The sequence below is a fragment of the Barbus barbus genome (assembly GCF_936440315.1).
Source record: "Barbus barbus genome assembly, chromosome: 24".
Classification (NCBI taxonomy): Eukaryota; Metazoa; Chordata; class Actinopteri; order Cypriniformes; family Cyprinidae; genus Barbus; species Barbus barbus.
This window is the reverse complement of record NC_136752.1, coordinates 20,736,139-20,762,796: the sequence shown is the minus strand read 5'-3', so window position 1 is coordinate 20,762,796 and position 26,658 is coordinate 20,736,139. Positions and strand designations below refer to the sequence as shown.

Here is a 26,658-nt window from a genome sequence, read left to right as displayed (position 1 = left end):
GGAAGATGAGAGACACCAGACCCAACAATATAGATGACCTGAAGGCCACTATCAAAGCAACCTGGGCTTCCATTACATCTGAGCAGTGCCACAAACTGATCACCTCCATGCCACGCCGAATTGAGGCAGTAATTAAAGCAAAAGGAGCCCCTACCAACTATTGAGTACATATACAGTAAATTAACATACTTTTCAGAAGGCCAACAATTAACTAAAACTGTTTTTTTTAATTGGTCTTATGAAGTATTCTAATTTGTTGAGATAGTAAATTGGTGGGTTTTTGTTAAATGTGAGCCTAAATCATCACAATTAAAAGAACCAAAGACTTAAACTACTTCAGTCTGTGTGCAGTGAATTTATTTAATACACGAGTTTCACATTTTGAGTTGAATTACTGAAATGATGAACTTTTCCACGACATACTAATTTATCGAGATGCACCTGTAATGTCCTCGTCCAGGAGCACTGTAAATTGTAGCTGGAGGTTAGGAAGATTTAAGCGAGGAGTCCTGGGACATGTTTTATTTTATTTTTATTTTTTACGAGGGGGAACCCTCCAGTCTTTTTTCCCTCTTCCTCAGCTGCTCCTGATTTATGTCATTTTGTTTTTCTAGCAATAAATATCGAAACAGAAATCAAACAAAATTCTTGAAATGCCAGATTGAATATATTTAGACATTTAACTACTAGCCTACTATTTAAAGACTAGTTTTTGATCATTTTTTATTTATTTGTTTGTTTATTTAGCCTATTAACTGTTTGTGATTATTTATTTATTTGCAGTTAATAAACATTCCTTACATTTAAATATTTTCCTTTTTTGTTATATAAAAATTATCGTGTTTACATTGCACTCACACTTTTATTACTATTTCTTTCCTTAATCCATCTTCCAGACCAGTTTTATTATTATTTATTTATTATTAGTATTACTACTACTACTACAACTATAACTACTTATAAATAACACATTTAAGCAAATAAGCAAATAAAAACCATTCAGCAATAAAATCGCTCATGCCCACTTTCCTCAACCTGCGTTGTCTCACACCACCGACGGGGAAAACCATTGACAGTATTTCGGTGGATGCGCATCGACTAAATACATACAGTGCACTTTAAACACCTTCATATGTAAGAGAGTGGAAAACTGCTTTTTAAAATATGGAATTTTGAGAGTAAAATGCTGAGCTGAAAGAAAAAGCAGTCCTAAAAGATGTTTCCCCTTTCGTTATTAAGAGACAGTGTCACCCCTATACAGCGAGATGGTTTCGTCCAAATCTATAACAGGAAGAGCCGGTGTTTACCGTTTGAGAACAGGAAGTTGTGCGTCGTGCTATAATCGATGCAGTCTGTCAAATCGACTGATTTGTTGTAGAAAAAATGAGTTTAAAGTGTTTGTCTGCGGCGCAAAGTCTTGGTCGAAGTTAACGGAAAGCAAACGCTGAGTTTTTTTTTTGCAATAATGGTGTCTGCTGGAAAGGAAAACAGTTTTTTTTAGGCTATTCGCTTCCTGCGAGGTGACACCGCCATACAGGTAACGTTAGTCTGCTCGCTGTACAGCTGTCCTGTATAAGGAATAGATCGGCGCACAAAATATTTCTCCCGAATACCGAGTAACAATCAACCAGCGAAGCAAATCAATCTAATGACGATGAGAGCTTGTCCAGTGTGATTCTGAAGGGTTGATACAGTATAAACAGTATATACAGCTCTCTCGAGAATCCCTAAAATGACACGTTGATTGGAAAAATTGCATGTGATTGCAACCATATGTCAGTCATTAACTGTGACATCTTAGTCTGATTGTAAGTTACTTGAAAGCCAGGTTAGAGCATTGAATTAAAATTATAACTAACATTCAGCTGCTTGTCATATCATGTCAATGAATACTCAGTTACCCATTTTCAAAAGTGAAAGGTTATTACATTGGTCTTGATTGACATTGTCTATCATCAGCGTACATGTCAAGGAGATATTCTAGATGTGGGTGTTTTTTGTTGTGCAGACATATACTCATGTTTTTCACTGACTGTGTGATAGGCAGACCGTACCACCTCAGTGTAAGGATGGGTGCTGAGAGCAGTGCCCTGCCAAGCTGTGTGCTGGAAGAGCCGTTGCTGACACTGCCGTCTGGTCTTACCATGTACTCTGCCCTCCTCCGGGATGGCAAACCTGCCTCCGTCTTTGTGCATAAGCAAGACAATGAAGATAAAGTCAATAAAGCTGCCAAGGTAAAAGTAAACAGTTGATATGTAACCCCACCAATGACATACATTGTATGTAAAAGCTTTGGACACACCTACTCATAATTCTCTATATACCTGTATATAATAGTAAAGTCACTTAATACAAATTATATAAAAAACACACACACTTAAATCTCCAAATGTCTCAGCTATTTGTCATAAATTTACCTGATTCTTTTACAGCATTTGAAGACATTAAGGCACCCTTGTCTTCTTCACTTCCTGTCATGCTCAGTGCAGGATGGAGGTATACATTTAGTGACAGAACCAGTTCAACCATTAAAACGGCTGCTAGACAATCTTACTCCAGAGGAGATCTGTGCAGGCCTCTATGACCTGCTGCAAGCACTAGTCTTTCTACATGATAGGGTAAGATGCATTTAATTATTGTTTTAAATATGTTTAATAATATTTAGGCACTTCAACTAAATAATTTCTCTTGTCTCTTAGGGCAAATCAAGTCACAACAATGTGTGCATATCCTCAGTGTTTGTCAGTGAAGATGGCCATTGGAAACTTGCGGGGATGGAAACTGTCTGCAAGTTTTCAGAGGCAACACCAGAGGTGACAAATCCGTAACTGCTTATGTTTTGATTTATGCCTTATACATACATTAAAGTGAGTGCAAATCTTTTTTTACCCTCTGGGATGTTTCAAAAGATGAAGGGAAATGACATTTTTAATGGCATGGTTCTGTTACAATTGGTTAAATACCATTAATAACAAATATATACAGAGTTAAGTACTGTAACTCTATTTATGTGCCACTTCCTCTACAGTTTCTCAAAAGTATCCAGAATGTAAGGGAAAATGGGGCCATTCCTCCTGAGGAGAAGGTAGGAACCATATTTGTATTTTTTTAAGAAATAAAGACATTGACATTAAAGATTTATAATGTTACAAAGACTTCTGTTTCAAATAAATTCTAATCTTGTAAACATTATATTTATCAAAAAATCCTGAGAAAACAAATGCACAACAAAGCAGCATAACTGTTTTATGTAAGCAAAAACATTGATAAAAAGATATGTAACTTATGTATCAAAACAACATAAAGTGAAAATTCAATTTTGCCATCGTATGAACAAATTATATCTTCAAATATATTCAAATAGAAAATAGCTGTTTTAAATGTAGTAATATTTCACAATATTACTGTTTTTACTGTATTTTGTTAATTAAATAAATGCAGCCTTGGTGAACATAAGAGACTTCTTTGAAAAACATTATAAAAATCCTTCCAAGCCCAAACATTAATTTAATGGTAGTGTCTATATATAATTATATTCAGATTTGTTGCCAGAATTTACCAGGCCTGGGACAAAATTAAAGGCTGACGACAGTCCTGATCATTATGTCTCAGCAATATAATAATGTTTTTTTTTTTTTAGCTTGAAGGATTTAAAAGTCTTCCCGACAAGCATGCCCACTCCCGAGACGCTTTTTCATTCGGGGTGATGGTGGAGGCCCTTCTTCCCCTTCTGACGGGACATGGTTAGTAACACTCTTAATTCAACAGACGCATGTAAAGCAGGCTGAGTGTGTCTAGGATTCATCCTGTTGTGGCAGTTGCTAAGCCCTTACTGCATAGACATTGTGACATAATTGTTAATGGGCTGACAACCGCGTGCAAAACAATTTTACATGCCGGATGTCTTCAAAGAACAAAATGATCCATATGAGCACTGTAATGGTGATGCAACCTTTTGGCTTTTATGTTGTTGTGTTTTTTGGAACAGGACCTCACTGAAAACATATGCTCTGTTGTTTTTGTGCTATCTTTTTTTTCTTTTAGTCTCACTCACTAAATTGTGGTATGTTTTTCCATTCCCTGTGTCTTCCACGTTTTTATTTATTTTTCCATGTCCACTCCCCATCTTTGTAACCTCCACGTTCTCCTCCACCCAAACTTTCTGTCTCAGTCTCAGATGATTTATTGGAGAGTCTAAAGAACATGCTGCAGGCCAGCCTCTTGACCCCTGACCCCATGTCTCGCCCATCTCTCAGCAGTTTGCTGACTCACAAGTTCTTCAGGTTGGCTTTTAAAAACTTTTTTGTTCAAATTTTTCTGATCAATAGTGGTCTTTTGAAATCCATTTTAATTTCAATAAACTTTGCAACATTTAATTCTTATAGAATTGACTTCTTAGATATCATGAACTTTCTGAAGAGTTTGACCCTGAAAAATGAAGAGGAGAAGAATGAATTCTTCAAGTAAGTTTCCCTTTCAAACACATTATTTTATTACTCTAGAAGGGTGATGTGCTTAAATAACTAAGTCCGCTTCTGTAGGTTTCTCTTGGACCGAGTTCAGAACCTCCCAGAGGAGTTAATTGCTACACGTCTGGCTCCAAAACTGCTCAATTCTTTGGTGTTTGCTGAGCCCATGGCTGTCAAAAGCTTCCTTCCTCACCTCTTACGGCCTAGGCAAGGTATAACTAGTCAGTAAAGCTTTAGGAGATGCTTATTGTACACTTGTTTAGTAGCATTAGTCTCAGTTATGATGTTGACTGACTGTTTTCTGATGTCCAGACTCGAGTGTGAGCGCTGGTGAGCAGTGTCTTCTGTCTTTGTCTTTGTATGGGAGATACGTGGTTCCTCTGCTCCTTAAGCTCTATAAGGTGAACGAGGAGCACGTCAGAATCGTGCTTCTGTCCCACATTCATATCTATGCTGAGTTCTTTCCCCGTGAAGAACTGAAAAATCAGATTCTTCCTCAGGTACTGTGACAATGTTTGGGTTTGTATCAACAGCCTAGTAATACTGAATTCTTTTGAGTAAAGTGAGGATGTTTTTAAGTCGATACTGGGATTGTGTCAGTTATTTCTCACACTTTATCATGCAGGTTTTGCTGGGAATGAGAGATACAAATGACTCGCTCGTCGCTATGACACTACAGAGTTTGGCTGTGCTTGTCCCGTTGCTGGGAGCCCAAGTGGTTGTTGGTGGGGAGAGGACCAAAGTCTTTAAACGGACTACACCAAACTTCACCAAGTCCACAGAGGTCACCCCAGAGAGTAAGACACTGTCTGTTAATGCACTTTTATAATGAGTTTACTAATTCTCTGCTTATTTTACTAAATAAGTTATTAATGACCATAAGAAGTTAGCTTGATTGACACTCACTAAATTTAACTAAGATTAATTTCTATTTAAAAAAAAAACATTTAGGCTGCTTAAGTTGGTATATTAACCTGTATTCAATGTAAATGTTATGTTTTGAGGCCACTGGAGGACGCTGCTGCATCATTTTATATACAATTGATATATTTGTTTTCTATTAGTGCATTCAGTTCCTCTTTTAGGGAAAGTAACTCTATGCTAATATATATTAAACAAAATATTTAAAATTAACCACACTGACAAAGATAATTATTTGTCTATTAATCATCTACTAATGTGGAGACATTTATTCACACATTGATTTCTGTTTAAAATAAACGCTCTTCTTTTGAACAATTTCTATTCATCAAAGAAAAAAATCCAGGAGGATAATATACCACAGTTTTCACAAAAATATTAAGCAGCAGAACTGATTTAAGCATTCAATAACTATAAGAAATGTTTTTTGAGCATCAAATCAGCATATTTTCTGAAGGATCATGTGACACTGAAGACTCAGGAATAAATTACATTTTCAAATACATTCAAAAAGAAAACGGTTATATTAAATTGTAATAATATTTTGCAATATTACTTCCATTTTTCATCAAATATCCATTAAAACTAGTGCTGTCAAATGATTAATGGCGATTAATCGCATTCGAAATAAGTTTTTGTTTGCATAATATATGTATGTGCTGTGTTTATGTATATATAAATACACACACATGCATGTATATATTTCAGAAAAATGTGTGTGTGTGTGTGTGTGTATATATATATATATATATATATATATATATATATATATATATATATATATATATATATATATATATATATAATTATAAATATAGATATGTACATACATGTAAATATTTTCAAAATATATACTGTATGTGTGTATGTATATATACATAATAAATATACACAGGACACACACACATATTATGCAAACAAAAACTTTTATTTTGTAATCGCTATTAATCATTTGACAGCACTAATTAAAACCAACCATTAAAAAAATCTTACCGATCCCAAACCTCTTTTCCTCTGCAGCATCACCTGTGCATATTGTTGGGCCATCACATCCCCATGTCTCACAACCACCAAAGGTTCTAAATCTGTTCTCTAAGGGCTCAGAGGACAAAAAGGTGGTTTTAGAAAATATGTACTCCTCCCAAGCAACTGAAAAGACCAGTGCCCAGCACACCACAGCAGAGAGAGCAGGTATACCACAACTGATTTTTTAAGTCACTCTTAACAGTAACATTTTTAACTGTTTATTTTGGAGCAATAATTTGAAAAGAAAGGCTGAAGTTTTCTTGAATTGCATTTATTTGCCCCTACTTGGTGTCTGAATGTACAACCCTTCTGAATCAAGTGGTCTCTTTAGTATTTAGCAGCGAGATGTCATTCCCGTTGAATGGGTACAGAATGGGCACACAAGCTGCAGACAACACGAAAACTAACGGAGCGGTGAGATCTGACGAAGACTGGCCTAACTGGAGTGACACAGAGGAAGCAGAAAAGGACAAGACCCAGTCAGTCCAGATTAGCATTCGATCAGCAGATGTCCCAGGTCAGAGAAACTCTGCTGACAATGAGGATGAAAGCGAGGAACCCTGGGATGATTTTGAGGACTCAGAAGTGACCTCAGACCAGTCACCCTCGACTCCTTTACCAGTCTCTGTACCAAAGACATCAACAAAAAGCAAGGTGTTATCTCCAACTGAATCTAGCGCCGGATCTTCAAGGCAGTCAAAATCACTCAAACTGAACTCTAGTGTCAAAAGCGCTCCAGATCATAACCATACCTCATCATGGGACACTGGTTGGAACCAGGCAACAGACACCCTCAAACCCAGCAAAACAAGTTTAGCATTAGAGCCCAAGCCAAAAAGCACAATCAAAAGCTCTGAAGTTGGATGTCTCGGGGAGGAGTTCACAATTGCAGTGAAGAAGAAGCCAGAGCCAGATCCAGAACTAGACTTCTTTGCAGACATGGTCCCAGATATAAAACTGTCTTCCTCATCTCTTCTGCTCCCTGTGGAGAGTTCGGTCAGAGAACCCATCACAGGACACACAACATCAGACCCATCAATAGATACACTGAGCCTCACTACCAAGTTTGCTGCTGACTTGACTGAGGTAAGTTTATCTATGCAACCAAGCATCTGTTTCATGGCTTTGTAATTATATGAACTGATGAGATGTACTTTTGTTTTGCCTTCACAGATGGAGGCAGAAGGATGGGGCGATGACCTCAACTGGGAAGATGAGAACGCCTGGTGATCAGTGTGGTCCTCTACAGAAAGCTATATGAGAGATTCCATTACAAGAACACTGTTACATATGCCATCATGATATTATCACTAAAGACCAACATAAAAATGTGAAAAGAGTAGTTTGTATTTTAAGATTCCCCCACCCAGTCCAATGAGATAATCAGTCTACTGTCGCCATAGAAATTGATCGGCTACAGAAAAAGGTTCCGTCTTGTTTAGATTTTTCAAGATGGTATGATGGACCTAAACATGCCAAATCCTATTAGGAGTCCTTCAGTCATGTTGCACCGAGGAGGGGTACATAACCTGGAAATACATCCACTTGTCAGTTTTTATTTGTGCCATACAGCTTTTGTTTTTGTAGTGAGCCTTAGAGGACAGACAGCCTCAACTTGAGAAGAAATATATAGACTCTAATTTGTTCATTAGATTGGGTGAGAGCCCGACATAATTTATTTGTATTATCAGCTGCTGATTAAATAAAATGGTTTTATGGTATTTGACCTGCTTGTTCATTTTTGGTTTAATACTGACTGAAATTTGGTTAAAAAATCTCCCATTGACTTGAGGCTAGGTCACATGGCATCAACAGACACTAACTGAGGCCAGCAGACATGTTTGATGGATTTCAGAACTGTGTGTTAGGCCTGTTGCCATTGGTCGATGTTTGTTTTTACCGACTGAACATTTAATCAGCGTTTGTCAAGTCAGGAATGTCTGGACAGTATGTTATGATTTTCTAACAAACTGATGTAACCTGGTAATTGCTGGTGTCTGTTGGTGCAGTGTGAATTAGCTTTTAGAACGTTCCCAATTCAAAATCTAATGGGCAGCCATGATGCCATTGTAATATTTAAAGAATTAACTGCAATGGAGTCTTTTTAATGCATTTATTTGCATACCAAATAAAAATGGGGCTTTTTTTATCAAGTTGGCATGAGATGAGAATTCACTCTTTTTTTGTAAATGCAATTTATACATCTTATTGTAAACAATTCATGCTTGTGGTTTTATTTGGACTCCATTATGTTTAATCAAAACATCATGATCTTCCAGTGAAAATGTCCCTAACATTTTGTTGCCCTAAAGGCCACCCATCTACAATCAACAACAAACATTTTCTATTTCTGCATGCATTAAGAGTTACACCCACATCTCAACAACCATTGGATAGATTCAAGTCTGCACCCTACTTTTTTCATTTTCATGCACAACCCCCCAAAAATAAAAATGCTACTTCGTAATTGGCATAATAGGATGTTGGCATTAATATAGTGTGTTCTGTTGAAGAACTTGTGAGTCAGTGCTCCATGTTGGAATTACCACAATTGCAAGCTCAAGTTGGAGGTCTCAGAAACATCAGGGCTGTAACTATTGAACATACTTGGAATCTTGGAATTACAGCAATTATGACAATAATGCACCATTAAAAGCAGAGCTTTAGACTTAAGTTTTCAGTGTCAATCACTCACAATAAAGCCACTGACTAAAAAAATCCACAAAACACATTTTAATGAACTTTAATGGTCTTTGGAGTGACTCTTTTGCATACAAACTTAAAAAATACAACTTTTATACAAATATCTTGGGTGACTAATAAATGTAGTGACATGGAACAAAGACAGCATTGTGTTAAAAGCAGCCATAGGTAGAGGTGTTGTAGCTGAATCAGGGCTGCTCTATTGCAGTGGTGTTGATTTGAGTTATCAGTGTCTGTAAGCCCTCAAGTCTGGTCCTGACCCACTGTGGCGGGGACAGGTTGTGGTCTGGCCCCACTATTGCCCGAAGGGATTTCAAGGCACTTTCTGCTGTCTGGAGGTATCGCTCGAACTCCTCCTCTACTTCCGTCTCCTGTCTTGCCCTCTTCGGACATGGCTGAACAGGTAAAGAATTGTAGAATTTGTAAAAATTTGTTCCATAGGTGTGTCAGACAATAATGAAAGCCATCCTCTCACTTACCTCCTCAGTAAGTGTTGTGTGTACAGGTGAGATGGTCTCACGTTCCATTTGCTCACAGTGTTTCTCTATTATACTCCTCCACTCCTTCAGACGCTCTAGTCTTGCTTCCTCAGACTCCTGGTGTGAGATGGTCTGTAGAAAGTTTACATAAATCGATATAACAAGCACTTAAATATGACAATTACACTTCTTTTTTGAAGTCTGTGTATCTCTCATTCCATACCTTACTGAGGAAGTTTAACACTTTGGTTTTGATCTCCTCTGATGTCAATGTCTGAGAAATCACTTCCTCATGGTTGGTTATCTTCAGTTACAAAAGAGACATTTGAGCTAGATTACAAAACCGTTGATTAAAAACATTGATAAAGAGGGATGTGATTTGAGATTTATTTTTTACCAAATAAATATAATAATAAAAAATAGTTGATAGAGAAAAATATAACTTAGGTTTACATTATAGGACTCACCTATACTTAAATTAAATGCACCCTTTATAATCAGAATTATTAGTATTTATTTTGAGTCAGTTTTTTCGTTCAAGAACTTATACATTAACTTCTGAATTACTCAAATACAAATTTAACAATTGAAGATATTGTCTGTTATTTAATAAAAAAAAAAAATTAAAAACTGTTATATAATGGGGAAATTCCAACCTCTGCAAAGAGGCCAAAGGCCTCCAGGACATGATGGAGGATCAGCCAGGATGGGTGAGTCAGGAGACCAGTAAACAGACCGCTGATTCTTGGCAAAACCTGGCACTGCAGTCATACACATACATATACATATGCAGACACAATGAAATTACCAATGAGAGAGCTAATTTCCAGTCTTTTTAAAAAAAAATTTGACTCATATTCCACTTCTACCTGAATACTGGGAGAAATAAATACTCTTCCGATGGAAGCAAGGAACTCCAAAGCAGCTAAAAGAAGGTCATCAGGGCATTTCTGGATAGTCAACCCACTCAAACAGGAAACAGCCTATTTAAAAAAAAAAACAAAAAAAAACAACTTGCATCAAAATGAACTAAGATCTAAAAAGCTTTAAAAGAAATAGAATTATGAAGGCCCTAAGAAAACAGTAAATGTTAAAATATCACCTGAACAATGACATGTGGCTCTATACTTTTGATCAGAACAGCTGATATTGAAAGGAGTAACTTTACAGTGCACTGGAGAGGACGATGAACCTGCACCTAATAGTAGATGAATAGAGGGGGAAAAAAAAGAAATAATAATAAAAAAAATAACCAGCTTACATGTGAATGAGATTCTTTACTTTAATGTGTCACCCCTTTAAGTGGTACTACTCAAACGTTTGGAGTCAGTAAGCCTCTTAAGAAATGTTTCTGAAAAGTATATTGTGTTCACCAAGGTTGCATTTATTTGATCAAAAATACAGTAAAAACAGTAATACTGCAAAATATTATTAAATTAAAAATAACTGTTTTCAATTTTGTGAATGTTAAAATTAATTTATGAGTTGGCAGTCTTCAGTGTCACATGACCCTTCAGAAAGCATTTTAATATGCTTATTTGTTGCTCAAAAACATTTGGGGACATCAGATGCCCATTTTCCACAAGTTGATATGATTCTTTAGGGTCTTCATGAAAAAGTCTATAACATACTTTGGTTAAAATTTCTCAATGGTAGAGTAGAACAACACCCTTTTAACAAAAACGGCTCTATTCACAGTGAGCCGTTTCCGTGCATGTCTCTTTAAAAGCTAATGAGCTCTGCGCACCCCGCACCTCTCTTCCGTGGGGTGACAAGCCATTCTCACGAGACTGTAAACTTTAGCCACATTTGTCGTGAAACTTGCTAACTACAGGGTTTCTGCAGGATTTTTAAGCTCAAATTTAAGACTTTAAGACCTTTAAGGCCTGCACAAATAAATGTAATACCATATGAGCGGGGTAGGGCAATGTCTATAGTACCATATTAAACTGTCAAATTCCTGTAAAAAGCATAATTTACAGTTCAGATACAAGTTTTCACAAAAACAAAAAATGTTTTACAAATGATAAACTTTACATTTTAGCCTTTAAACCATTTTTAAGAAAATGGATGAGTCAAAAGTATTAATTATGTTAATTTAAACAATTATTATGAATAAATTGTTATATAAATTATTATAAATTAGGGGTGTGCGATACTGACAAAAAATTCTATTTTCTGGGATTTTATCGATAACGATAATTTCAAAATTCAGCTAATTCCTGAATTTTTGATATTCTTCAAATTCTGTGTGGTCAGTTCACAGCGGTGATAGAAATGAATATTTTCCAACGAGTTTTATGGGCATTTCTAAAAGTGTGCATCATTTTTGAGTAAAATATTTGCATTTACCAAGCAAATTAAATCAGTATCAACAGAATTCATCTTTGCATTGCAGAGAAAACACAGAAGTGGTATTTAGATACATTTACACTGTTAAATGCAGCTATGAGGGACATGCAATATTTTTAACCTGCAGTTACAAATGCATAAATAATGTTTTGATATTTTAAACATAATACATTCAAAACTGATGTTTGTAATTATTTAAAAAATTAAAAGATACTTTAAATGTGAAAGTAAAAGCGCCAGCAGGTGGCAGCAAGTCACAGTTAATAAGTGAGTCATTGCGATTGAACCAAATCATTTAATTTAAACGGTTGATTCATTCAGGAATGAAACACCTTCATGTTGCTCAGAGACACAAAACAGTGCTGTGGCTTTGTCTGGAATTATTTTTGTTGGCGAAATAGAGGACATGCAGGCAATATAGGGTCTAAAACGTAAGTCTCTTAATATTAACTTCTTGTTTATTGATCTGTTGTATAAAATCAATATCACATTTGTAAGCATGCTGACTTTGAGAAAAAAAAATCGTCACTCTTCATGTGATATTAACTATGAAATGACAAATATATACATTTTCTGCCCCCATATCTTGAGTTCTGTGATAATTCTAAATGCATTTTAATAGACCGAATCATGCAGTGAAAGTCTCTAAATGCGTACGTGCACTAGTTTAACCTATGTTAACTTACTAGACTTCATCACGTAATGTACGTGTGCACTCTGTAGGTGTGTTTTGTTTGCTTTTTACAATATACTCTGTCAAAATGCACATCGCTAAAACTACAATATTATTATCGCAGACCATACATATCGCACACCCCTATAGATTTTTAAAATGTATTGTTTTCTTATCGATCCTCTAGTTCACACTTAAAGCTCTGCGTGTTTGCAGTGTAACATGGGGTGGATTTTCACATTTGTCTGAACTCTGATCAAAACAACAGTTTTATTGAAACTTGCACATTCATTCTCTGCCAGCAGGTAGCGCGTTTGGTAGAAATATAACTGTTTCTCCGGTAACGCTGTACACAAAGCAGCGCAGCACCGGACTTTGAACGTGCAGCGCTCATGTTTCATAGCCTTTTGAAGTTTAATCGTCACATTCAGCCATAATCGCAATTCTGGTCTTTCCTCCCCCAAATTTAAGACCTCTTGAAATTATAATTAAGACTTTCTTGTAGAATTTAAGACTTTTTAAGGCCTTAAATTTGACAACTAAATTTAAGACTTTTTAGGACCCTGCGGAAACCCTGTAACTAGCACATTATTAGGAAAGGTGATTTGCAAAGATTTGTAAAAAAAAACAATCACTTCTTCTGTAGGTGAAGCTGGATCAGGAATGATTTGCACAAACAAATGTATTTAGGTAGATCGGGGGGGCATTCCCTTCAAAAACAATCATGATGTCGGGAATAAATGATGACGGCTATGTTCATTATTACAACCAACAACAGAACATCTAAATTGCTTAGAAGACATTCTTGTCTACACCTGCTCTGGCATCAAAACAATGGCGGACTGTTTCCAGCTCACTCAGGGCGGGTCAATGCTAAAATGGCAGTGTTCGTCAATACTCATGGGAGGTTGCCAAGAATCTGTGAATGGCTTGATCTGAGACAGTTCTTATGATTTTTGGGAAAAAAAAAAAAAAAACACTAGGTGGATTTTTTTTTAATCATTATAGGGTGGTTGTGTATACACTCTGCCAACACACATTATGTTCAAACACTATGTAAACGTGAATTTTGCATCTGATGTCCCCTGTACTGTCAGAAACACTTTGAACAGTTATGCGTATGTGAAATCTGATCACCTGGTTGCTACTCATGCGACTCCATAGCTGAGAGATGATCTTCACAGAAGAGATCACACACTCAGCCTGTAGGTTGCTTCCTCCCATCAACATCAGCACACAGCCTAGTATCCGGTTCTGAATCACAAGGGGAAAAAAACAAAGTTTAAAACAAAGCCTGGGCAAGATATTTATTTTAAATATTAGATATTTATAAAGGCCAGTCTGGTTTTTAGAGGCAGTGTACCAGATAGAGTTTACACACTGTTGATATGTCAATCTACAACAATAAAATCTGAAGTCTTTAAATAACAAGGAAACCCCCCAAAGTTTTCCATGGTCAAACAATAAGTGCATGGTTTGTTTTGTGTCCATAATCAAAACCTTAATCTACAACAACCCTCACCAGAATTTGTTCAGGGTGAGACTGAGTCATAAAACACATTCATAGCCTTGGGAACTTGAATGTGGATCAAACTAGGGGTCCTCCGATCCGATATTCAGTATCAGTATCGATACTGAGTATCTGGCATTTTCTGCCAGATCAGGGTATCGGTCAGAAGAGACCGATCCATATCCGATATTCTGCGTATACTATTCTGTGTTATAGTTAAGCCCCACGAAAATCACAACAACATCATAAAGCACCATAACGTTTTTGTGCACTATATTCCAAGTGTTCTGAAGCTGTTCCAGTTTAATGTGAGGTAGGCTACAGATGAATATTTAAGTCAAGTTCACGTAAACTCTTCTCTCCGCTGTAGCTGTCTGTCATCCTCCATTCAGCATTCAAACGGTGTGTCGCGTTAAATTATGAGTCAAGACGATGAAACTCTCTCCAAGATGATTCAATGTTCATAATATTATACTTGATCTGCAAATAAAGGTAAATGGTTTTGCATAAAAGGGCTTTCTTGCTGGAGTTTCGTTTTGTTTCTAAATCGTGTTAATTTCTACCATGTTAGATCACAACACTGGAGTAGAGAACACTATGAATTGTTCTTCACGAGCACAGTAACTGAGATTTAAAAGTTACTGAGATTTCAGAGTGCTGTGACTCCGTGTTGCTTCAAGCGCATCATTCTGCATAAGAGATGCTCTGAATGTATGCTTGTCGTATTATAATATTTTGCACAATGAATGATTAGTTAATTATTAATGACAGATTTAGTTAATTATTAATAGCCTTTCTTGTTCATCTTATCTATTACGTTGCTACCTCAATAATGTGCTATACATTTAAAAGAAATGTATTTTAATTTTATAGTAGGCTCTATATATTAATATATATTACATTTCTAATGAATGTATTTTACAACCATACAAAGAGCAATGTGTAACATTTTACCAGATTTAGACCAACACTTATTCCCTTTTATTTGTTCCCCACTAAATATTTTTTTCACTAAAAGTTTAGATTTTATAAAATTGTGCACTCATGATTTTTCTAGAGTAACTTTTGCTAATGAATTATCCACTAACCAAGTTTATAATAGTCAGATTATGATTATATATATATTTTTTACATTTGTTATTTTATTTTTTTTATAAGAAAGTTGTCTATATTTAGAATATTGTGTGTAACACACAAAAGATTGATGATCAGTTCAACACACACTGAGGTATAGAAATTCTACACCGATTAAAAAAAAACTGCGCCGGTATTGGATCGATATCGGCCGATATTCAGAATTTTTGGTATCGGATCGGGATTGTTTCTGAAAAAGTGGTATCGAGCCACCCCTATCGAAGACTGCCTGTTTCCTCTTCATTACCCAATTATGTCTTGGGTAATGAACTGTTAGTGGTGAAGTTGTTTTTATAATATGCCAACATTTTTGATGTTTTTAAAAATCAAGGCCTTGTGTAATTCAAAAAGATGGCAAACATTCTGTTAAGTATAAAGTTTGTGTGTTCAGTGGCGCCAATGTCACTTTATTTCTCTCACAAGTCTCAGTATATCGCCCATCCTGTAGCTGTTATTCTGCCATTCCTGCAGCACAACAGAAGCCCCGGAAAGCACCTCTTTCTCCACCCGCATACGTCCCTCTGTGCACAGACACCTCAGCAGAATGTGGCGCCACACACACAGGTTATTCTCCTGAGCAGGAGGGAAGTGCTCCACAAACTCCACCTGTCACAAGAAACACTCCATCACATTTTTAAAATGTACCAATTTGCTACCTACAAAACCAAAACAACTGTGGGAACAGAAATAAACTATTTTACAAACTCATCAATGCTCTGAGGAAGTTTTTTTTCTGCAGAGTTGTGTTAATATTCTTTATCTGAACTAGAGAAAAAGAAACTAACCTGGTGTTTTGGTGTCATGAGAAATAGCAGACGTCTAAGCAGCAGGGCCAAGTGAAACAGCTGATAACCCTCACCAGGACATGACCTTATCTTGGAAGTACAACAACAATACAGGTCATGGAAGCAATTAGTGGACTACTAAAAACCTGAGATTTTCTAGAAATTTGTTCAGACAAAATGTTCAAACCAAGAGAACTTAAAAAAGGAATTCTAAACACGGTCCAAAAATTGAATTACAATGGGTTAGAAGAGTATTTGGACATGTTTAACAGAAAAATTAATACAGTCTTGAAGCAAAACGTAGATATATGGTTTAAATGAAGACAAGCGTATTTGGACTTTCTGTAATTGTCAAATGTAAAGATCACACATACACAAATGTATAGACTTAATTTTTTCAAGAAAATAATACTTTTCTTCAACAAAGATGCATTAAATTGATTAAAAAAAGACAGTAAAACCAGTTTTAACAATACAAAAGATTTCTATTTCAAATAAATGCTGTTCTTTTCAATTTTCTATTCATGAAAGAGATTATACTTTGAACTATATTTTTAAAAGGCATTACTGTTCAGCATTACTGTTTCATTGCATTTTTGATTAAATAAATGCAGCCTTGGTAAACAAGACTTTTTTCAAAATCATTAAAAAAAAAGTTTAAGTAAACATGATTGTTTTTACTGTAATTTTTGATCAACCAAATGGAGACCTGGGAAGCATATGAGAACTTTGTGCATTTGTGTGCATTTCTCCATACACATACTGTATATAGAACCCATAGAATAAGTTGTTAACTAACACTTAACAACATTTACAAAAATACCAAGCACACAAGAAAAATAGAACAAGACTGTTGTGATTGACAGGTGTGTTACTCCCCATGCTCATTTTGACACCAATTGTCAGCTCAGTCAGGGTGTAAGAAAGAAAAAGGGCCCCCTGTGGTCCCTCATTCCAGACAGGTTTCCAGAAAACCACAAGAGCACTAAAAAGGTCACATTCCCTGCACATTCCACTCACCAGGTGAGCAATAAGGACAACATGATGAAAACACAACTCGGCCGTGCCATACCTGAAGAGAGACCAAAAGAACAACTCTGATATTGTGTATAAGCATGCTTTTCTTGCATTCTTTAGAGCAGTAGATGTTTTCCAACTTGTATAGACACGTGTCTAAGCAGAGCATGGTTATCAATATTATTTAGGGGGTTTTAGAAATTATTGAATGACTCCTAAACCACAATGACAAAACTTTGGAAATGTATACTTCTAAAAAGATTAAAAACAGGAATGTCCCCTGATTGTTCATGCTTGGTATGGTCTGTGACAGCTTTGGAAAGTAGTAGTCATAGAAGTCCGATTGTCTACACTCATGGGTGTGTATCTACATTTACCGTGCCAGGAAGCACCAGACATCTGTGGCCAAGACAGCCGTCTGCGTGTCTGCCTGCAATACGGCGGCTAATAGTGACTGCTCCTGAAAGAAGGAAACAGAGGACAGCAAGATAATATGTTTTTTCCTTTTTTCTGATGAAATGTACAAGCTATTTGTCACTTAGTCAGAATTTCAGCATTCAATTTCTAACGCAACTCTGAGCATAAAAATTTATTTAAAAGCTAATAATGAAAGTAATGATTAATAACTTCTTTCAATGTTTTCTTTGAGAGAATCATGTTAATCTTAGTAATCACAAGAATAGCATAAGAATATAATTATGTCAAGATTTGTGTCAAGCTCAAATGCAACTTGTCTTTTCAAAACATGATTTTAAGTACATTTTATTTTTCACAACATTCAGAGAGAAAAAAAACAAACACGAGTAGAATTCAACAAACTCAATAAAAGGGATGACTGACCAATGGAGCGAAGTGCTGAATGGGCAGAACAGCCACAAAAGCACACATATGCACACACACATGCTGGTGCAGACTGACTCTACCCTGAGCCTGCCCTCGCAGCATTACCCCCGGCAACCACACTGGCACGGCACGCTCCAACATACACCGCCGAAAACTCTGCAACACTGCCTCAAAGACGGACAATCTGTAGAAAGACAGTTTTAGCTGGCATTATGCACTTGAGCCAAAAATGCTGCACCTAGAAATAACTAAATCCCAATTTAAGTAGGCACCAGTGTTATCAATAAACGCAAAGACAATTCAGGGAATATTGTATAATTAATGATACTAAAACTCAAAATGATGCTCAACTGCATCACTGTTGACTAGTTTGCCAATTTCATCTTGCTAAATTACACAAGTGTAAAGTACCTGGGGGTTTCCTCCGAAAACTGGCTGCCATCACTCCACAGCGGCAGCACCTCTTCTGGTTGAGAGGAGAGTTTACCCAGAACATTCACCAGTAGCAGACACTGTGGTAGACAAAGCTCTGTACTGTACTCTAAAATGCACAAGCAACAAAAAAAAAAAAAAAGGAAATAAAAAAAAAAAAAAGTTAAATTAATAAATCTAAATTTAAAATTTTTCCAAACATTTATTAGCTACCTCGTTTGAACTGTGGTCATGTTTTATTAATTTGTTCTTTAATTGTAATTTAGTTACATTTTAGGCATGATTTTACTAAAACAACGGAATGAATTAGTACAAGATGGCAATAATTTACCTAAAACAAGGAAACAAATTAAAATGTTGTGGGAATTAGGGGTGGGCGATATGGGAAAAATATCATATCACGATTTTTTATAGAAATATCACGATTCACGATTTTTATCCCGATTCTTTGTTAGTTTTACTATTTTGGTTTTACAAGTTGTCTGAGCATTACAGCCAAACTAGAAAGACAAAGATGCATGGCAGATATTTAGGCCAAAGTGGGTGAAGATAAAAAATCTTTGTCATTATTTTATTTTTCTTATTAAAAAATAAGAACAAAGATACACATTACAAATACACATAATATACAAATAAAACAAACAGTGCTTTATTTCCAGGTACAATAGGTGTATTTAGCAGAGCATTCAATGAAATTGAATGAACAAATATAAAAATAAAACACTAGATAGACTGATTCCTAAAGCAACTGTATTAAAGTTTTTCAGTCAAGAATAGTGAGGGATTTTTCTCTGTGTTTTGTTGTTTTGTTAACGTTAAATGAATAGTTCCCCCACAAATTAATATTCTGTCATCTGTCTGTCAATTCTGTCATAATGTTGTATTTTTATATCATCATTTACTCAAAAGTTGTTTTAAACCGGAAGGAGTTTCTTTCTTCTGCTGAACATTTATAAATGCCATTTTGAAGAAGGTGGAAAACCAAACAGTTGCTGGTCCTCAGTGACTTCCATAGGATTTTTCTTTCCTACTATCAAAGTCAATGTAGACCAGCAACTGTTTGGTTTTCCACTGAGTAAATAATGACAGAAATTCAATTTTAGGGTGAACTATCCCTTTAATGACAGTCGACAGCATGTTTAGTGTCCTGTCCCTTTAAGAGCTGCACGCATCTAATATACAGTTCAGGCACGCATCCGTTTCTCTCTTAACTATTTACTTTCATTTTAGAGATAACCAACTCAGTCTGTATGTAAACCTTGTGTGTTTTGACAGTATTAGCGCAAAATATAACTTAGTTGAGTAATCAGGCGCTGTTAGACAGGCGTTTTAGTGCGCGTGCTTCAGGTGTATGCGCTCAGAACAAGCGCACGTCAGACCAGCGCGCGAATTAAACATTTAACCAGCAAGGCTTGTGTGCAAATAATGTACTTTTGCGATCGCGAATAAGTGCAGTGTCCTGTCAGAGTAACTCTACTGCTGTATGTCGTGTTGTACAGTACATAGAGACGGCGGCGCCAGAACTGTATTTGACAATGTGCGCGGTAGCGCGATACTACGATATTTCTTCAAAAGCAGATCGTGGAGACATTTTTATCGTCCACGATCAAAAATCGTCATATCGCACACCCCTAGTGGGAATACATTTTTGTTTTTATCCCCCCCACATTTCATGTGATCGGCTCTAGAGTGTACAGCACGAAATGTATACTGAATGATGTTCCCTTATCTATGAGCCTGTAATTAATCTGAAACCATCAAACTGCATTTTCCTAATAACTGTTAACTAGTTAACATTAGTATAGTCTTTAAAGTGGCTCTCGAAAGCTTCATTGAATCAGGCAAAAATCCAAAACCTGTCAGACAGAGAGTGCAACTCCACATGTTGCAATGTTGGATGAACTGCCTGTAATAATGAAAGGGCACTAATTCAGTTTAAGTGACCTGGAAATGCACAGGATATACAGTCAGCAATGTGTCATGGACTGTCAGTCTCTCTGCATTTTTATGTAACTATGTCCTTGACATGAAAGAAATAAATTCATCAACAATTCTTTTCACCCTCCTGTGATTTTGCAGACATTGAGCCACCACTCAGATTACAAACAGAACAAAAACGTCAATGACCAGGTTAAGTGATCTATGAACCTACAATGTACAAGCCAATAGTTTTTTTCTTGAAGGAAATGTTAAAGGAATGTTCCAGGGTTCAAGAGGACCCTGGAAGTTGTTATAATAGTTTGCAAGAAGAAGCTCACGGTGATCTAGGTCCAGGACAGATTCTGCAAAGGGTCGGAAGGAGAGCAGCTGTGTCAGCATGACATCCATGGGAACCAGAACCGCCACTCTCAACTCCTCACTGAGGGCAGAGGGCACAGAAGGGGCACACACAGAGGGAGGGAACTTGCTGAGGAGGGAAAAACCACAAGCTTAATTAGACATAATAGATAAAACTGAGAGGGGAAAAATATGAAACTTTGACATGATTTTAAAATCATGTTGCTTGAAATCCCCATGTTATGAATGTTGACCTTGCAATATATCTTTCATTTACCTGTGGATTTGGAGATACAACTGGTGAAATTGACAGCATGACTTGGCAAGAAATGGTTTAAATTCCTATCGCATGACAAAAAAACAGAACATAACTATTTCAGACTGTTACATTTCAACAAGTTTTGAGGTTTTTTAACTTTCACTTTCCCTTCAGTTACCTTTGTGTAGTGGACTAATGTGTTGGCAAAAAACCTACACATCTTTGTTGCTCTTTGGAAAAGCTTGTATTCTGGACAGTGCACAACTTCCTATGAGAAACAAAAGGAGGAAGTCAGATATGAGCTGACCTTTTATATAAAAATTCTTTCTTATTTTTACTTGTCCATCAAAAAGTCCCTGATAAATTAATCTCGGTCACCATTATTGCAATAAAAAAAATACCACAGCAAGCGATAAAAACAATCACCATCTCTGAACGGAAATAAAAATAAATTAATTAAAAAAAACATACCCTATTCTGTTAAAAATGTGAACTGATGATTCTACCTGTAGGGCTGCCTGTTGGATCTGTTGAGCTAGCTCAAGACAGTTCTGGACAGATGTACATAGGTCTTCGCACAACGAGAAGGCTATGTCAGTGTGGCGAAGCCGATCTTCTACAAGAGACTGGTATTTCACACTCTGTCTGAAATCAAACACAAACTGTCAGTACATACATTTATATTATTTTTTTTCATAGAGATTTTAAATTGAATAATTAAGTATTATGTGCAATTTATAATGTCTGATCATTTCTAAGGCTAAAGTTTGGGACACAACGTTTTTTTGGCCTTGTAACTTTCTAGTTAATAAAAAACACTGGACTCTTGTTACTGGCATTTAAATCATGCAGCAAAAGTGATATTTTCCCTTTTACTTCAGCACATAGAATTCCTCTTTATAATGCAACGTGGCCATAAAATATCTGTTTCTATTAAAAGCAGATTTAAGGTTTCATGATGCACATTATACTCACTTTATGATAAATTTCCATGTGTTAGCATGTAGCGCAATGTCCAATCTGGATATGATTGAGCATATGTCCAGCAGACTGTGAATCACTGCAAAATTTAAAATAACTATTGAAAATAATAGTGCATCCAACTTTTCACTTGAGATTGCTCGCACAGATACCACAAACCTGTGACAATATCCAACACTTCCTCCTCAGAAGCAGTGTCCTCCAAGTTAATTTTGTCCAACAGGTCCATCAAGCCCTTCTGCAAGGAATAGGCCTCTTTAAACAGGCCCTGAAGCAGATCACCTACCAATGACAGCCTTCCACTGTACATGACCTCACTGTCCTACAAACACATAAACATCAAACTGAAATTTGTAATAAAATTCAATAAAATAAAATTCTCTACATAACCACTATTGCAGTTCACAAACACACTAAAGCAGTAGTGTTGGGTGATATATCGTCCTACAGTCAGCCTGTGAGATCACTGATACACGATATCATTGTGCTAATTTGTTTAATTATTTATTTACAAATGCCTTGTCCAAATACCCACACTTGCGGTCTTTGCACTTGACCACTTATATGACATATTTCCTGTATTTGACGTTCAAGTGTTCAAGTGAGGATGAAGACCACAAATGTGTGCGAAACTTTTCATTACCTGATGGGACACACTTATAGTGTGGTAAACGTGTTGTAAAGAAAGGGTTTGCATAGCCTTATTTTTATTTTAAATACCTTGAATTTTAAAATCAACTTCTAAATGTCTGTTCAGTAGTCCCTATAACATGATGCCCAGGTAAAAAAAAAAAAAAAAAAAAAAAAAAAAAAAAAAAGTACACTTCCATAATGTACTTAAAGTGCTCTATTTTTTCACGCACTAATTTTGTACTTAATATACAAAAAATTATTCTTTAGTACTTCTTAAGATAAACTCAAGATCAACTAAGTGTATTCAACTGTGCTATTTTTGGGACACCATGAATATGAACTAAAATGCGCTTTTAACATACAATTTAAAATATGTATTTCGTTACCACTTGTAGTACACGTGACTTGAGTGAACTAGTGTATGAAAGATGGGTTCAGGTGTACTACAAGTGGTAACGAAATACATTTTTTCTAAACGTTTTTATAAACGTTCTAAGTTTCTTATTTATTTGGTTCCACGTTGTTTACTAACTTTCAGTTTTGTATAGGCTACCTATTTAGACTGTGTAAGTTATTTGTTATTTTATATTAGGCATATAGCATGTGTATTTTTATTCGTTTTGTTAATAAAAGTTCTATGTTGTCTTTTGTTGTTGCTTGAATGGAATGTTTGTTGTTGCAGAATTGCCACTAATTTAAAAGTGAAAGTAAAATGCACACAATGCTTTATCAAGTTATTTAAAAGCGATGGAAATCAAGGAAAAGAGGGAAAACTCGACCCCCACCACCACCACCATGACACCTGTATTACTGGTGTTCTCACAGCCAATTAACCGTGGGAAATTTTCTTCACTGTCACAACCCTATTGGCTATAATGCACAACACAGTAAAAACACATAAAAATAAATATGATGGGACAAATAAGCCCTAATAATAATTAGATAATAATACTAACCTAATAACAATAATCTTGATATTGTCAAAGGCATCAGCCACAGGCGATATCTCTGACTATTGTCGATACATGATATATTCGTCTTATCAGCAAAACCCTATAAAGGTGTGCTCACAATCAATGGTTGATGGTGTAAAAGTATGTCCAGTGCACTATATAAAAAATGTGGTACCTTGCAGTGCTGGAAGGTGTCCTTTAGGATGCTGAGAATGCATGAGGGCAAAGAGCGAATGGCATCAAATGAGACAGGCTCTTCAAAGGAACAGACACGACGCACAAAGCCAGAGAGAGACTCCAGGGTCTGGACCATCATCTGGCAAAAACACAAGAGCAGAAATCACTTTGACCAGCAAATGAAGAAATTTTGATTTCAATTTCAATATGCCATATTCAAACCTTCAAGATATTTCTCAAAAACCCATGCAGCTCTGTGTTCTGACTAGAGAGGCCTCCAGTTTGCTTGCTGATTTCTTCCAAAAGACTGGCAAACACTTTTACCACCTGTGTATCATACATGACAACACATATAAACAGGCTTCCTGTTAAATATTTCAGGCTATAGAATATCTTCTGTAGTTTTTTTACCGGTGTTTAATCACTTTTCAGCTTTAGCTCATGCAACACGTGACATAATTCATTACAAATGTGTTGTATGAAACAACCTTATTCCTTTCAGCTGTTGCATTTTTAAAAAAAAGTATTAATTACAGCGGTGTAATTTAAAAAAAATTATAATAATATTTCCATTAACAGTAAGGTTTTTAAAAACGGTTTCATTATCATCATGATACCTTGTGTACTCAAATACTTGTTTAAATGTGCTATCAAGGACTCAAAAAGAAAAAAAAGCTCAGCCCAACTATAAAACCAACATTTAAATCTCAAACCTTGGGTAAGACAGTGGAGAAACACGCTGTCTCTAATTCAGGTAAAGAAAGATGAGGGAGGAACCTGCTTGTGATTATTTGAAGAATATCTGTGGAGATTTAAAATAAATCAACAAAGTAGGTAATAAAAATAAAACATTATTGAGAAAAGCAATGAAAGCTTCCAGAATTTAAAAACAGGAGCCTGTTGAAGATAATTGAATTAAATGGTCATGTGGTATCTTATTTTATACGTTTGCTTTAACTTATTGCTTAGATATGCCTCAAAATTAACTTAGAGATTAATATATATCATACATAAAAAAGCTTATGTTTGGAGGTCCAAAGGTAGGGAGATATGCCAGGTCAGACTTACTTGTGTGCTCTTCCCAGCTGTCAGTGTCATGATGCATGGCGTTTAAGTGTCAAGGCCAATCTTACTCATTTGGTTACATTAATGACACTACGGTAGTCCTAAACAATCAAATACATGTGTATGTACATTCATACATTGCCTTAAACTACAAGTGAAATGAATTTGTGAAGGACGTCAGGAAAGGATATAACTAGTTTGGGCAGGACTGTTTTGAGCTCTTGTTGACAGGTCTCCTGGTTCCACTGAGAAACCTCTTCCAAAAGGGTCACTTGAGACATTGTGGTCACGTTTTTTCAAAACACACCTGCACTGACAACAAAGTTGTAACTTTTGTATATTTACGAAACAAATAACTCGCCAATAAATCAATGTCCAAACATGTTTTCGTAGTAACGTTAAAAGGGGACAGTTTTTTATTCATTCAATCTTAAGCTTAAACTAACGTAACTCAACTAGCTTCATACACATTTTTCAAAACTATTATCTATTTAGAACTTACCGGCTCACTCAAATTGGGGGGAAATGGCGATTAATAAACGCGTTCTTGTGATAATTATGGGCAATAATGAGATCCTGTATACATATTTTCATCTTCTGTTCGAGATCTCCACATTTCCTTCTTCTGGGCGATTTCATTCGCCAGCACTGCATGGGGTTTCTTTAAGAAAACAAAACCTGTTGGATGACTGTCCTAAGCGATATTTGTATCTATTTAACGCTACACAATATACAAATTTCCTCATTACGTTTGTATTCGTTTTACGAGTGTAGGTCAATAACAGTAAAGCGCTTACGAATCCCCCTATAAAAGTGAAATTGGTATCGCTCCCAAGTACCAACTTCGCGCCGTTTTCTTTGAGCCAAGTAAGGCTCGCTGCATCCTGCGGTGGACATCCAACCCCGCCCACATCCAAGCGGTACGTCATAAGCCACGCCCATACAAAAATACAACCACGCCCACGCCAAAGCGGTACGACAGAAAACACGGCTGGGGAAACCCGGAAGTAACGTTATGTCAAAGCAATTTAAGGCTGTTTTGGAGATATAAACAAAATAATGTTGTGTTTCGTTTTACTAATATACGTTTTCTTATTTCTTTAAAGGATGTCTAGGCTAAAATGGCACATCTTAAATCTAATATATTTAATATGTCTAATGTTCATCACAAGAGCCTGTAAAACACTTCCATTGGTTGATTAAATTAGGCTAATTGTAATAAAACCTCTAAATCTTACCTTCTTCATTTATGTAATGATATAAATTCACATTTATTATGATCGATTTTAAACTACCTAAGACCTTTTAGATTTATCAAATTTAAAGGGGACAATTAGATTTTGTTCTTGTAAAAGTCACAACACATTTTTATTCATTTATAATCGTCATTTAATTTTCTAAAGATGTGTTCCACTTATCATAAAGTGTTAACATTTGAATGATAGGATTGACAGTTCTCCATATGCAGTAGGCCGCACATACATATGCTAAATAGAGATTGCTTGCTTTGATAGATTATAACAAGTAACATAGCATTGACATTCAGGCCTTGTTCGTCAACAAAACTTTAGATGAAGTGTGTCCAGGTCCTCCACATATTTAAAGATGAATAAACAGACATCCCTTGCTTCACTGGGTATTTTTATATTTATTATTTTACAAAATTTTGAAAATTTTACAAAACAAATATGTGTTCTATAAGAGATATGTTCCAGATATCATAAATGAACAGCTGAATGATCAGATAAACAGTTCTTGAAATGCAGTACACATACATACATAAGCTACATAGAGAGATTCCTTGCCTTGTTAGATTATTCACAGAAACATGGCATGGACTTTCAAGCCTTGTTCAGCAACACAATTTGTTATGAATATGTCCAGCTCCTCTGGATACTAAGAATTCAGATAACGAAATAAACAAGTGATTAAAAATAATTTTGTGAAAACAATACACACTAGACAAAAG

At 35.9% G+C, this 26,658-nt stretch overlaps 2 protein-coding genes across 6 annotated transcripts; one reads left to right on the top strand and one right to left on the bottom strand.

The window, feature by feature from the left end:
* The first annotated feature begins 1,292 nt into the window (after positions 1–1,292).
* On the top strand, positions 1,293–8,636 carry scyl3 (SCY1-like, kinase-like 3). Of its 2 annotated transcripts, none has more exons than XM_079375178.1 (14): positions 1,293–1,537; positions 2,048–2,234; positions 2,433–2,618; positions 2,700–2,813; positions 3,029–3,085; positions 3,641–3,743; positions 4,172–4,283; positions 4,386–4,463; positions 4,542–4,681; positions 4,782–4,969; positions 5,095–5,266; positions 6,411–6,581; positions 6,748–7,502; positions 7,590–8,566. In XM_079375178.1, exons 2-14 carry the CDS (start codon positions 2,070–2,072, stop codon positions 7,644–7,646), a joined length of 2,298 nt encoding a protein of 765 aa, XP_079231304.1. In that variant the 5' UTR covers positions 1,293–1,537; positions 2,048–2,069; the 3' UTR covers positions 7,647–8,566. The 2 variants fall into 2 exon arrangements, with proteins under 2 accessions (XP_079231304.1, XP_079231303.1); XM_079375177.1 differs by having other exon boundaries at positions 1,313–1,537; positions 2,044–2,234; positions 7,590–8,636.
* On the bottom strand, positions 8,523–25,549 carry LOC306843613 (FIGNL1-interacting regulator of recombination and mitosis-like). 4 transcript variants are annotated; one of them, XM_079375175.1, is made up of 26 exons: positions 25,439–25,549; positions 25,192–25,350; positions 24,881–24,996; positions 24,693–24,732; positions 24,338–24,426; positions 23,847–23,951; positions 23,623–23,763; positions 22,021–22,183; positions 21,856–21,940; positions 21,387–21,525; positions 21,059–21,148; positions 20,899–20,963; positions 20,603–20,751; positions 18,324–18,453; positions 17,910–18,096; positions 17,447–17,529; positions 17,073–17,124; positions 16,053–16,142; positions 15,688–15,873; positions 13,761–13,877; positions 10,701–10,796; positions 10,468–10,581; positions 10,255–10,359; positions 9,822–9,902; positions 9,599–9,730; positions 9,136–9,514 (listed from the first exon to the last, which is right to left on the bottom strand). In XM_079375175.1, exons 3-26 carry the CDS (start codon positions 24,968–24,970, stop codon positions 9,308–9,310), a joined length of 2,736 nt encoding a protein of 911 aa, XP_079231301.1. In that variant the 5' UTR covers positions 24,971–24,996; positions 25,192–25,350; positions 25,439–25,549; the 3' UTR covers positions 9,136–9,307. The 4 variants fall into 4 exon arrangements, 3 of the variants coding, with proteins under 3 accessions (XP_079231302.1, XP_079231301.1, XP_079231300.1); XM_079375176.1 differs by lacking the exon at positions 25,439–25,549 and having other exon boundaries at positions 8,523–9,514; positions 24,881–25,001; positions 25,192–25,316; XR_013781853.1 differs by having other exon boundaries at positions 9,822–9,928; positions 25,192–25,549.
* Positions 25,550–26,658: the final 1,109 nt, after the last annotated feature.

Bases quoted from the DNA above. Each gene is read 5' to 3' on its own strand.
- scyl3 (XM_079375177.1), top strand. From the start codon at position 2,070: ATGGGTGCTGAGAGCAGTGCCCTGCCAAGCTGTGTGCTGGAAGAGCCG. The intron at 4,682-4,781 runs GTATAACTAGTC...TCTGATGTCCAG, and splicing joins CCTCTTACGGCCTAGGCAAG to ACTCGAGTGTGAGCGCTGGT. The intron at 5,267-6,410 runs GTAAGACACTGT...TTTCCTCTGCAG, and splicing joins CACAGAGGTCACCCCAGAGA to CATCACCTGTGCATATTGTT.
- LOC306843613 (XM_079375174.1), bottom strand. From the start codon at position 24,970: ATGTCTCAAGTGACCCTTTTGGAAGAGGTTTCTCAGTGGAACCAGGAG. The intron at 10,360-10,467 runs GTAGAAGTGGAA...GTATGACTGCAG, and splicing joins TTATTTCTCCCAGTATTCAG to TGCCAGGTTTTGCCAAGAAT. The intron at 9,515-9,598 runs GTAAGTGAGAGG...TTACCTGTTCAG, and splicing joins ACACAACACTTACTGAGGAG to CCATGTCCGAAGAGGGCAAG.